We start from the raw sequence: 12,423 nt of genomic DNA, 5'->3' as shown, positions 1-12,423 counted from the left end.
AGATTTAAAAAAATTTTTTTTCGAAAAAGAAATTGAAAGAGAGACGACAGTTTGGCTGCAAAGGAATAAGGTCAACGTTGTCGTTATTTATTTATTTTTTTTATTGATGAAAAATACTTCACAAAGATGAAGAACCAAAGAACATACGCGACATTGAAATATCTTATGCTAAAGAAAGAGACTTCTGAGAAAAAGTATTTCAGATCGTTTTTCACTTTTGCAGGACCACCGAGTGCAGTTAAGAAAAGAAGGAAACTGAAAATTCTTCTTTTAATATTTATATATATACAGAACTATATGCTCTCCTTATATTTTTAATATTGACATACGTCGTACATTTATTTTCAACATCAAGAAAGAAAAAAAATTATTTTTTTCATTTCAAATATTTTCCAATCCTTGTGTATTTTCTTATTTCTTTTTTTTTTTTTAATATACAAATATTTTGAGAAAGTGATTCAAAATAATAAATTCATTTAATTTTTGAAATAAATATTAAATTATACATTTACAATTTATTATTATTTGTAATATTTATTTTAATTTATCTTTAATAAATTATTTATACACTACTTTTTGGTAAACAATATCTACAATACCAATTATTCTAAAAATAACTAGGAAATTTTTTTTATCATTATCAGTTGAATAGAAATATAAAAACGTTTAGTTGTATTTTAACTTTCAAAGACAAGTCTCTTTTTATATTTAACATAGTTTTTTTTATAAAACAAAAAGTTTTTTAATTATAAATTCTAATTATTAAAATTTTAATCCAATAATTTTATAAAAATAATAAATACAATGAATTTTTACAAAAAATTACTATACTTTTTATTTATTTATTATTTGGTAATATTCAAAGAAACGGAAAATTCCCGAATTTTGGGTGTCTTTCCCTTTCATTCAAAAAGTCATAATCTCATGTTTGAATCGTTAATGAAGGGATTAGCAAAACATGGACATATTGTTGATATCATCACTCATTTTGAAATAAAAGATCCACCAAATAATTATCGAATAATTATTAATTTAAATGAAACTAATTTATCAAAATTAACTAATGCACTACCAATAAATTTTATTTCAACTGTAAAACACGATATGCCATATTTTTTTGCCATATGGGCAGAAAATGTTTGTCAATTGTTATCACAGGAAAAAATGCAAAAATTTATTAAAAACTCATCAATTAATTATGATCTCATTATCACAGAGGTAAATTTTATAAACACAATATATTTAACAAAAAAAAATATAATAATAAAAATTACAAAATGTTTCTTTAATTTTTTTTCTGTTTCTTTAATTAAAAAATAAACAAATTAATTTATTTATTTTTAATTAATATTTTTATTTCAATCATAAATTTTATTAATTCATTTATGCTATAAATTTTATATATAAAAAAAGTATGTGTAAAATTAATTTTTGAAATCTAATACATTTTTTTCAGGCCTTCACAGCAAATTGTTATTTTGGATTGGGTTATGTAATTAAAGCACCTGTGATAACAATATCAACAATGATGGAATTCCCATGGACTTTTAGTCCAATTGGAAATCCTGATTCAAGTTCATTTGTCGCAAATATATTTTTTCAATCGTCAATAATTGAGACATTTTTCGATCGTTTCAAAAATACACTAATGATTCATTACAATAGAAATAGATTTTATAAATTCACCGAGAAATCACAAACGAAAATAATGAGGAAATATTTGAGTCCTAATATACCAAATATACGTGAAGTGGAAAAAAATGTTGCACTAATGTTTACAAATTGTCATTATACAATTTGTCAGGTAAAACCACAAAATCCAGCTATTATTTCCATAGCTGGTTTGCATGTTGAACAAAATACTGATGTACTTCCATTTGTAAGTTTGAAATAAAAAATTCAATTTTAAAAATATTTAAAAAAAAAAAGAAAATCAAAAATATTTCTTATTTAAATAATTTAAAATTTACATAAATTTTTATTCTTAATTTTGAAAATATTTCTGTTTGATATTTTATTTTTATCTATTTTTTTTTTTTTGTAGGAACTAAAAAAATGGATGGATGACAGTGCAAATGGTGTAATTTATTTTACATTTGGTTCAATGTATCTCATTGAAAGTCTATCGGAAAATATTCTCCTTGAATTTTATGAGGCATTTTCAAAAATATCACCTATTAGAGTGCTAATGAAGATAGCTAACGAAAATATGTTGCCACCAGGTCTTCCAGAAAATGTGCGTTTATTTTCATGGCTACCGCAAATTCCAATTTTAAGTAAGAATCATATTTGATTACTAAAAAAACGTATTCTAATATTATTAAAAAAAAGAAAGTAGGATAAAATTTATTCGATAAATTATTATTTTATACAAATAAAAATTATTTAGTTCAAATAAATATTTACTTGATAATAGTAAAGTATTATTCGATTATTTGTACCAAAAATAATTTTTTTTTTTCAATGATATTTAAAAATCAGAAATATTTAGTATTTTTGGGCTAAATTTTTTTTTTGTGACTTTTTTGCACAGAACATAAGAATACAAAAGTTTTTATAACACACGGCGGTCTATTGGGATGTCAAGAGGCAATTTATTATAGCATACCTTTCATAGGATTTCCACTAACTGTTGATCAATTTATAAATGTGGATATTTTAGTGAAGAAAAAAATGGCAATTCAAATGAATCATGAAACAATGACAGCTAAAAATTTAATTGAATCTTTAAATTTAATTCTTTTGGATCCAAGTTATAAGTAAGTTTTTAAATAAATATTTTTCTTTAATCATTCTAAATAATCCTAAACAATTCTAAACAATCCTAAAAAAAATCCTAAAATAATCAAGAAAATTTAAAACAATTCTATAAAAAAAAAAAAAATTTCAAATAATGAAATATTTTATACAGAAATGCTGCTATACGAGAATCTCGTCTATTTCGCGATCGACCAATGAGCGCAATGAAAACTGCAATATTTTGGGTGGAATATATAATTAGAAATGGTGCAAAATCATTAAAATCACCAGCTGAAGATTTATATTGGTGGCAAGTGGAACTTTTAGATGTTTATGCATTTTTAATACTCTTGTTTTTAATAATTTTATATCTATTTATATTTCTAATGAAAAAAATTTTTCTTCTAATATACAATCGAAAAAATTCCTCACAAGCTTCAAAGATGAAAAATAATTAATCGGAAAATATTTACAATAATTAATTTAATAATAATTTTTTTTTTATTAATCCTTTTTGTTTTATTAATTAAATACCTAATAATTAAATTTGAATTTCGAAAATTTTTTCTTCGATCAAAAAAAAAAGGGATTTTTGGGATTTAGTTTTTTGTGAAAATTAGATAGAACATTTCATTGCGGAAAATTTATACTTAAATCCTCTCTTAGATATAGCTTAACCTTAGCTTTCGTGGATATTTCAAGTCGGTACTTACTGACGATAATCCTTTTACAACAGCTATTAAGGAATCGCGAGAAGTACCTCCCATTCGGGTAAAGTTTCAAAATTAAGTTCGCACTGCAGTCCAAACCAATGATGCGAAAACTACTGTGAGCGCAAAGAAACTTGGTAAATTCACGTTGTATGAATTGTTTTATCCGCGAGAAATATTTTATTGATCAAATTTTTATCGAAAATTTCACGTTTTATTTATATATAAAGAAAAACAATTTTCTTAATTTTTGCATTTAACAGAAGCTGGATTTTTTTTTTTGAAAAAGTAAGAAAAAAAGCATTAAATAATTTCTGATTGAATAAAAGAGTTTGTTTGTGTCATATAATTTAAGTGACAGAATAAAATTCTTGACAAAGTCGAGTTTAAATTTTATCTGTCACTATATCGAGATCAACTGTCTAGTGTCGTATTTCTTACTTCCTTCCTTGAAAATAGTTTTTTGTATCAAGCTCAAAAGCTTCTTCACTTAAACTTTACAGCTTTACTACTCATTGATGCAGTGTATTGGATTTTCCCTTTAATAATAATCGACATTTTTTTTTATCTCCTTTAAATATCATTTAACAAACGTGGTAGAAAATTTTTGTTTCAAAAATTGAAGGTACACGTTTCTTTACAGTTACAGTATAGTTATTCTATTTTCTGTGTAGTATATTTGAACTATCCCGAAATTAATTAGAAATACAGTTATACTATCTAAATACTATTTAAATACTATCTAGTTTCTATCTATTTTCTATTTAGTTTCTATCTAGTTTCTATCTAGTTTCTATCTAGTTTCTATCTACTTTCTATTTAGTTTCTATCTACTTTCTATCTAGTTTCTATCTAGTTTCTATCTAGTTTCTATCTAGTTTCTATCTAGTTTCTATCTAGTTTCTATCTAGTTTCTATCTAGTTTCTATCTAGTTTCTATCTAGTTTCTATCTAGTTTCTATCTACTTTCTATCTAGTTTCTATCTAGTTTCTATCTAGTTTCTATCTAGTTTCTATTATACTTGCTATGATAGTTTCTATCTAGTTTCTATCTAGTTTTTATCTGGTTTCAATATAAATGTAAATAAGATTTTATTAATTTAATAGAGCAGATGTAATCAAATCAATTGTTCCAGTAATTTTAATATTTATACGAGACGAAAAGGGAAAAAAATGTATTTTAAAAAAAAATGACTCACTCGATCTTAATTTTCTCGCAAAAGAAAGAAAGAGAGAGAGAGCGCGAAAAGTGCTTTTTTCACGCGTCGACGAATTTTGTCGCGCGCGTTTTCGTTGCACGAAAGAAAATAGCCCGGTGCTTCGTTGGACAAAAGAGAAATAAATTTCTTGAGAGGTCAGCCATCCTCGTCGTGATCGTGAGGTGAGGGTGGCAAAGTGGGTATATGCCTGGGAAAAAATGGGATGGCAATTCTTCTCTTTTAAGAGACATTAGCCGGTGCCATAGCCTCGGGACAGTTCCGAGTTGGGAGCGGTGAGAACGTTGGTCTCAAGGGAAAAAGAAAAAAAAAAAATATATATATATATATATATATATATATATCCTTTTCCCAGGAACCAAGAAGAAACACTACAAAAACCTAGCCCACGAACTCACAAAGATTTACACGACAAAGGTTCAAACGGGAACAGATAAAGAAAGTTACGATAATTGTCAAGTAAGAACATATACGGATTCACGTTAGTACAAGGGAAAACAAAAAAAAAAATACGTATAAAAGACCAAAGAAAAACTTGTACACTAAAATGAAATAAAACAAAAATCGTTGAAAGAAATTTTCATTTTTAAATCAAAGATAAAATTTTTCTTTAAATTTGGATGAATATTTGTTTCAATCAAAGAAATACTTTTTTTTAAATGAATAAACTTTTATTGCAACTTTTTTTAGAGGAAAAGAAATTGGGAAAAAATAGTTTTAAATATATAAAAGTATATAATTTACTAAGAAAGATTTACTATAATGTAAGAAGGAATTTTTAATGAGATTTTTTTGCAATCTGTTTCATTTTAAGTAACATTTTTTCTCTCTTTCTTTCTCTCTCTCTCTCTCTCTCCCTACTTAAAGACAAAAAAAAAACCCCTTTCACATATTTTTTTTCTTTTCTTAAAGCTTTTCTTAAATTTACTCCTTCCAAAGACAGTCGGTAGGTTTCCACGACCCCATGGCTCTCTTATCTTTTGTCACTTTTCGCTGCGGCTGCAGACTCAGGCGAAAAATCCACACACACACACACACACACACAAATTGTGAGAAGCCACGAAAAAAAACGAATCATCGACAAAATTTCATGAAAATTTAAAAATAAAAAGAACCTTAATATTTTTTTTGGAAAATGAAAATTATTACAATTGAAATGATCCATTTGTTTACAATTTTGCAATTTGTAAAAAAAAGAATTAGTACAAAAAAGAAATTGAAAAGAAATTTTTTTTTATTTATATATTTCTTTTTTTTCTAGTGTGTGTGTGTGTATTTTTTTCCAAAGTCTTGCAATTTTTTACAGTAATTTATATTCTTCCGGATGACACGTTTTTTATTTTCCGGAAAATAACCGACTTTTTCTGAAATGAAGTCATAAAAGTTTGGTATCTAACTTCACCTGAGTATCTGCTGTATAGCTTTTTATTGGATAGAATACATTTAACTTCGAGGGCATGAACAGTTAGAAACGTGAGAGCAAAATATTTTTATTATTCAAGTGTGAAATTCTAATTTTTTTTTTTCTACTTGCAAATATCAAAATTACATGTTTTAAAAATAAATACAAAAAAAAAATATGTGAGCAAAATTGTTAAATTCAATGTCAGAAGAATTTATAAAATTCACTTATTTTATAATTACTCGCAACTGTGCGAGCGCAATTTAAAAAGATAATTAAAAAGCATTTCTTTCTTTCATTTTACTTTTTTAATCACTAAGTCCCAATTGCAAGTGTAATTATATTGTTCATAAAGTTACTTGTCGGTTTAAAGAAAAATCTGAAAGCGACTGGCGAAGAATCGACTTTTCAGGAAAAGAGGATGTTTAACTAGAAGAAGAGACCGTGAAATTGAAACTTGGATTCTCCGCTTGTAAAAGGACACACTTTAAAAAAAAATGGCCAATACAGAAAAGAGAGAGAACGAGAGAGAGAGAGAGAGAATTCGATGAGATTGCTCGATAAAGAAATTGTTCAGGCGTTAAAGAAAATTTGATTGAAAAGCTGAAAAATCTTTCTCTCAACTTCATAATAAATACTATTTTTTTAATCGTCTAAAAACTTGATATTTTTTTTCACAAAAAATATATTAATATTAATTAATACAATTTATTATTGATAAGAAAACAAAAAAAAAATTTGACAAATGGAATATAATTTAAGAAAAATGAAAACCTCATTATTCTCGTAAATGACATTAATTTTAAGATTTAGTATAATTAGTGGAGTAACAATTCCGAGTTAATAATTGAAACTCTCCCGCGAATGGAGTGGAAAATATGAAAACAGAAGTAAACAGAAATATGAAAAGGCAAACAAGGAGTGTACGTTCATGTTGTTTTAATGGACAATATCGTTTGTTTTCCGTCTATTTGTTCTCTACAATGCGCCTCTGGTGGCCTCAAATATACGGCAAAATTTCCGCAAATATATATCCAAAAAAAAAGCATGAGAAAAAAAAATCTATTTGCCCATCACATTCATGTTTATTATACTATAATTTTAATATTTTTAATAAAAACCAAAAAAAAAAGATAAAATATATTTTTTAATTATATTTTACATAACCAAAACGTGTTTAAAATAAAAAGTTTCAAATACATTATCTCTATTTTTACGATTATTCTTTTATATGAAGAGAAAATGAAGAAGAAAAAAGGGGAATTTCGTATACTATTTCGAGCTTTTTTTTTTTTAATTAATACTTTAGTGAACGAACAAAAAAATTGCAGTCTCGCATCTCAATTCTGCTTCTGGATTACAATCTTTGGAGTATAGTGAAATCTCCGAGTTTTCACAGAGAGAGGAAAAAAAAGAGAGAGCGAGAGAGAGAGTCAAAGTTCCCGAAGCCACTTTCCTACCATGATTTCTTTTTCTTGCAAATCAGAGCTCATTCCGACGATGCAATAACTCATCGGTCTCGTTGCTGTACATTTTCTACATCCCTATACATTCTCCAGTTTCATTTTACAATGAAAGTTTTCCATTAAAAAAAAAAAAAAAAAAGCAAAGAAAAAATTCTTTACGAAAACCTGACTCATACAATGTAATTTTTTTTTTTTAAATTAAAACAAGTATTATTAAATAAATCATTAATTAATAAAATACTAATATGGAAAATATATTTGAAAAATGATTTAATTAATAAAAAATTTTTTAATAGACGATGAATTAGAAAAAGTAATTTCAAAAATTAGAAATATTTTGATTTAATGAGAAATAAACAATTTTCTTATCAGGCCAAGTATTTAATGTTATAGAAAAGCGATAAGTTTTATTTTTGTTTGCTGGGTGTTGAAATTGGTATTATTGTATACATAAGGTCTTTTAAAAACTGAATTCACTTCATTATACAAGTAAAACAGACGTGAATAACAAGTTTAAAAAATTAATTAAATAATTTTAAGAAAAAAAAAAATGGTGCATCTGAATAAATTTCCTTGTTCTTCATCAAGAGTAACAGGTATGATTTGTTTTTTTTTAAATAAATCCTTTATATAAATAATTTATTATTGTATTTTAAAGAAAAATTAATGTCCACGGTTCATTTATTAATAAAAACATTAAAATTTTAAATAAAAAAAATTTTTTTTTTTTAAACACAATTAAAAATTAAGATTTTTTTATTTTCAGAGAGATTTTTTAATTTATTTTTAATATACCTTTATTTGTTATAATTTATATAAAATGTATTAATATTAAATAAAAAATAATAATTTTTTGGATTATATAGTAATCTATTAAAATATAAAGTATATTTTGTCATTCTTAATTACGCGTTTAAATAATATATTGTAGACATTAATATTTCTTTTAATAACAATGGATAAATTTTAAAAAATGTTTCTAAAAACTCGTGACAGCAATTAGTCATTAACTATACTAATATAGATTTAAAATATAGATACGAGTAAGAAAACAAAAGAATCTATTATATAAATTTGAGAAATACATCTAATAATAATTTCATTACTCAAGTAAAATAAATTAATTTCATTATTTTTAGAATACGTAAAAAAATTTAAATAGTATGAGCCATTTAATAATAATTATTTATATCATATTTTAAATTCCAATGCGACAATATAGAGAAAAAGAAAATAAAAATTTTTGGATGGAAAACTGAATGATAAGGAATTTCTCGCTAATTGCTTTTCTAACACTTTGAACAATGTAACACTCCACTCAAATGGATATCATTTTCCCTCTTCCTACTGTGAGAAAGCAATTAAGCTTCAGAATACTAATTTCACACATTATGCAATCGTTCGACCAAAAAACATTATCCTCTCAAATTAAATATTATTTTATCAAATCTCATTCCAAAATCATTTATGAAAATTAATTTTCTAAAAAAAAAATCAATATCACACTAATACAGAAAAATTATCCACCGATGGACCAAAAATTTTCGAGATAAACTCTCGGGCATAGCAAGCGACAAATAGAGTGCTCTACAAAAAATGAATTGGAAACTTTATCATAGGACCAACAGCATCCGAGCAACAATGGACCAAACAATTTTCGAAATTTTCAATATAATCTCTCTAGCAGGAGAATTATCCGCAGATAATTCTCTAGAAAAAATTGAAAACTTTTTAATAAGATAATTATCACGTAAAAGTTTTTTTTTAAATTATAATTATCAATTTAATAATTACTCACAATTTTAATTAATTCCCTCGAACGAAGACTACCAACCTCCGGATAGATGATAATCTTCAAGTTATTTTTCCCCGGAGATCCCTCCTCTAGGTTAAAATTCAAATTTGAAAATTTGGAAAAATAACCCTAACAAGGAGACCGAGTTTTAATGACTTAAATTTCTCATTTACCAGAAGTTGGATTTTCTGCCAAGTAGTCCACGAAATGAATGAAGCTGAAAAAGAGAAATAATAATTAATACAACAATTGCATAAAATAGAAAAAAAAATAGAAAAAAATTAATAGTATAAAAATAAAATTTATTTGATTCAAGTAATTACTAAAATATTATCAAATAAATATTTACAACATAATTTTTGAAACCCAATAATTGAATTAAATAAACTATATTTGGACCAATAATTTCTATTATTTAGTATCTAGGACACATTTCCAAAAAAAAAAAATTGAGCCGAATTTTTATTTGACCGAAATTGCAAAATGTCCGAAAAAACATAACCTTAAGAAAGATTTTGGCGCCAATTTAAAAAATCCGCTCGATCACAATTTTTTCATTTTTAATTGATCGAATTTTAAAACTGGCGCCAAATATTATGTTCGTTCGGAAATTTTACAATTTCGGTTAAATGAAAATTCTTTGCATTAAGAATTGAATAAAAATTCATTTGAACCAATAATTTATAAGAAATATCCTTGACTCAAATAATAATTAAATATTTATATTTAATAATATAACTGATTATTTGAATCAAATAAATTTTTTTTGCACAGCCATTGTAAATTTGTAAATAGTGTTAAATTAAAAACAAGAACTTTTAATAGTAAAAAAAAGAAGGTTTTTTTTGTGAGGGAGGAGGAGTGACAAAGAGAAAGGACCTAAAAGTGGAAATCAAAGTTCCAATTAGTGCAAATGCAATAACAGGTATGGGAAGTCAACTGTGGTAAAGTACCGGTTGTTTTGAGTTGCTCGTAACATTGAAAACGAGGAAAATCGGACTGATGGTCTATACATAGGGCAGTTTCGACCAATTGAATTCACAGAGCCATGCAATGACCGGATGGGATTTACAATCAACTACACACACTTTAAACCAAATTGTATATATCACACTGCAAAGGCTTATATATATACGAAAAGTGCCTATAATGATTTAACAATGAACTAAGAGCTCATTTTCTATGCCTCAAAGTAACCTATATAAAATTCTTTTTTCCTTTTACTAAGGGAATTTTTTATTTTATTTACTTTCTTCCCTATTTTTTGATATTTATACTAATCTTACATAAATCGATCTGATTTTTTTGTAAAGTAAAAATTTGTCCGTTTTTAATATTTAATAAATAACTAAATTAGTTAAAATTCAATAAAAACACCGTCAGACACAATTTTTGACACACAAAAAAATTTAACATTTTCGAAACTAGGACCCAAAAAAAATACCCGTATCTGGCCGTTTTGCTAGATCAAGTCGTGTGTGGTTTTTTAAGGGTGAAAACAACCCCTAAATGAAAAGTGACAAGATATCTTTTAAAAATTATTAATATTTTATAAAACTTGGTATCTGGAGGTTTTCGGGGTCATTGATTATTAATCTGATGTCAGATTTTCAAAATTCAAAATGGCGGATCCAATACCGCGCTCAAAAATTTAAAAAGTTATTTTAGTTTTTTTTAACCTTGATATCTAGGGGTTTTTTGTGTCGCTGATGACGAATCTGATGTTAAATTGTCAAAATTCAAAATGGCGGATATAAAATAAAAAATTAATAACTTTTTAAAAATTTGATCGCCATATTAGATCCGACATTTTGAATTTTGAAAATCTGACGTCAGATTAATAATCAGTGACCCCGAAAACCCGCAGATACCGAGGTTTTATAAAATATTAATAATTTTTAAAATATATCTCGTCACTTTTCATTTAGGGGTTGTTTTCACCCCTAAAAACCACACACGACTTAATCTAGCAAAACGGCCAGATACGGGTATTTTTTTTTTTTGGGTCCTAGTTTCCGAAAATGTTAAATTTTTTTGTGGGTCAAAAATTGTGTCGAATGGTGAAATAGGGGATACGTAGTCATAATTATTTATTTAAAATACTTTTTAATGAAAAATGATAAAAATCAAACATTTTAAACATTATGATTATTATTTTTTTATTGTCTATAGATTTATTTTATAGTTATTTTGCATTTCAAGTTTATATTTATTTGCATTGTGTATATATGTATATATGTTTTATTTATCCCTAGAATGTGAAATTCACTTTGCCTTTCAAATTCCATTTGGTATTTTATTGCGTATAATAACTTTTTATTATCCTACAGACAATTGCACTACTATTTTAATTTTATTTCAATTGTTATTCGATGACAAAATTAATTTACCCCTTGTCTGACGAAAATCGATCTTTACTACTGATTCATTGTAAATTTACGAGACTGTATTTTGTTTTTTTTTCATTCTCTCTCTCTCTCTCTCTCTCTCTCTCAAATTATTTTGTTTTTTATTTTACAGTCAACTTTTATTATATGTGGTTTATTTTATCTTTCACTTCAATGTTTATTCTTTTGCTCTCGATAAAAAAAAAATTATTTTACTATTTTTCGAAAATTATTTTACATATTTTGTTTAATATTATTTATAATCAAATAAATAATTATATTATAAATAAATACAAATAAATAATGGTATTTATTAATTATTACGGAAAATTTCATGTTCTGAGGATATATAAAAAAAAATTTTAGTTTCGTGATTTAAAAAAAAAAATCTACATGTAAATTTTTAAATGTAGTAGAAAATTATTAATAGGTTTAAAAAATTTGTATTGGTTTTTTTTTTTTTTTAATTTAGTGTTTCAATGTTAAATATCGCATTCGATCAATTCCAAGAGAGAGAGATACTGGAGAACAGATACCACACATTCATTTGCAGATGAAAGCGCATAGCATTCGAGAACTTATGCTCCAACGGTCAGTCAATGCGAGCGTATCAATCTATCAGTTGCCAAATTGACAAATACCTAGTACCTACGACTGTTCTCAGGGGCTTATCACTAAAGCGTGAACAACCAGTGAGATTATCTAGG

The 12,423-nt window shown here is 25.5% G+C and overlaps 2 protein-coding genes across 2 annotated transcripts in view; both read left to right on the top strand.

Annotated features, from left to right (window-relative positions):
* The first annotated feature begins 692 nt into the window (after nucleotides 1-692).
* On the top strand, nucleotides 693-3,197 carry LOC127277036 (UDP-glucosyltransferase 2-like). Its single transcript, XM_051297841.1, has 5 exons — nucleotides 693-1,218; nucleotides 1,457-1,879; nucleotides 2,045-2,276; nucleotides 2,534-2,759; nucleotides 2,912-3,197. The coding sequence occupies exons 1-5, from the start codon at nucleotides 805-807 to the stop codon at nucleotides 3,195-3,197; spliced, it is 1,581 nt and encodes a 526-aa protein (XP_051153798.1). The 5' UTR covers nucleotides 693-804.
* A 4,837-nt stretch (nucleotides 3,198-8,034) lies between these two features.
* Nucleotides 8,035-12,423, top strand: part of LOC127277033 (synaptic vesicle glycoprotein 2B-like) — a 46,881-nt gene continuing 42,492 nt past the window's right edge. The window contains exon 1 of the mRNA XM_051297830.1: nucleotides 8,035-8,130. Within this exon, the coding sequence (XP_051153787.1) occupies nucleotides 8,085-8,130 (46 nt within the window). The 5' untranslated portion in view covers nucleotides 8,035-8,084. The remainder of the gene's footprint in view (nucleotides 8,131-12,423) is intronic.

Source organism: Leptopilina boulardi, unplaced genomic scaffold (assembly GCF_019393585.1).
Source record: "Leptopilina boulardi isolate dan_hultmark-lab unplaced genomic scaffold, ZJU_Lbou_2.1 LbouV2_165, whole genome shotgun sequence".
In the NCBI taxonomy this organism is placed as follows: Eukaryota; Metazoa; Arthropoda; class Insecta; order Hymenoptera; family Figitidae; genus Leptopilina; species Leptopilina boulardi.
The sequence above is the reverse complement of the archived record's forward strand: the minus strand, read 5'-3'. Positions and strand labels throughout refer to the sequence as shown.

Bases quoted from the DNA above. Each gene is read 5' to 3' on its own strand.
- LOC127277036 (XM_051297841.1), top strand. From the start codon at position 805: ATGAATTTTTACAAAAAATTACTATACTTTTTATTTATTTATTATTTG. The intron at 1,219-1,456 runs GTAAATTTTATA...CATTTTTTTCAG, and splicing joins ATGATCTCATTATCACAGAG to GCCTTCACAGCAAATTGTTA. The intron at 2,760-2,911 runs GTAAGTTTTTAA...TATTTTATACAG, and splicing joins CTTTTGGATCCAAGTTATAA to AAATGCTGCTATACGAGAAT.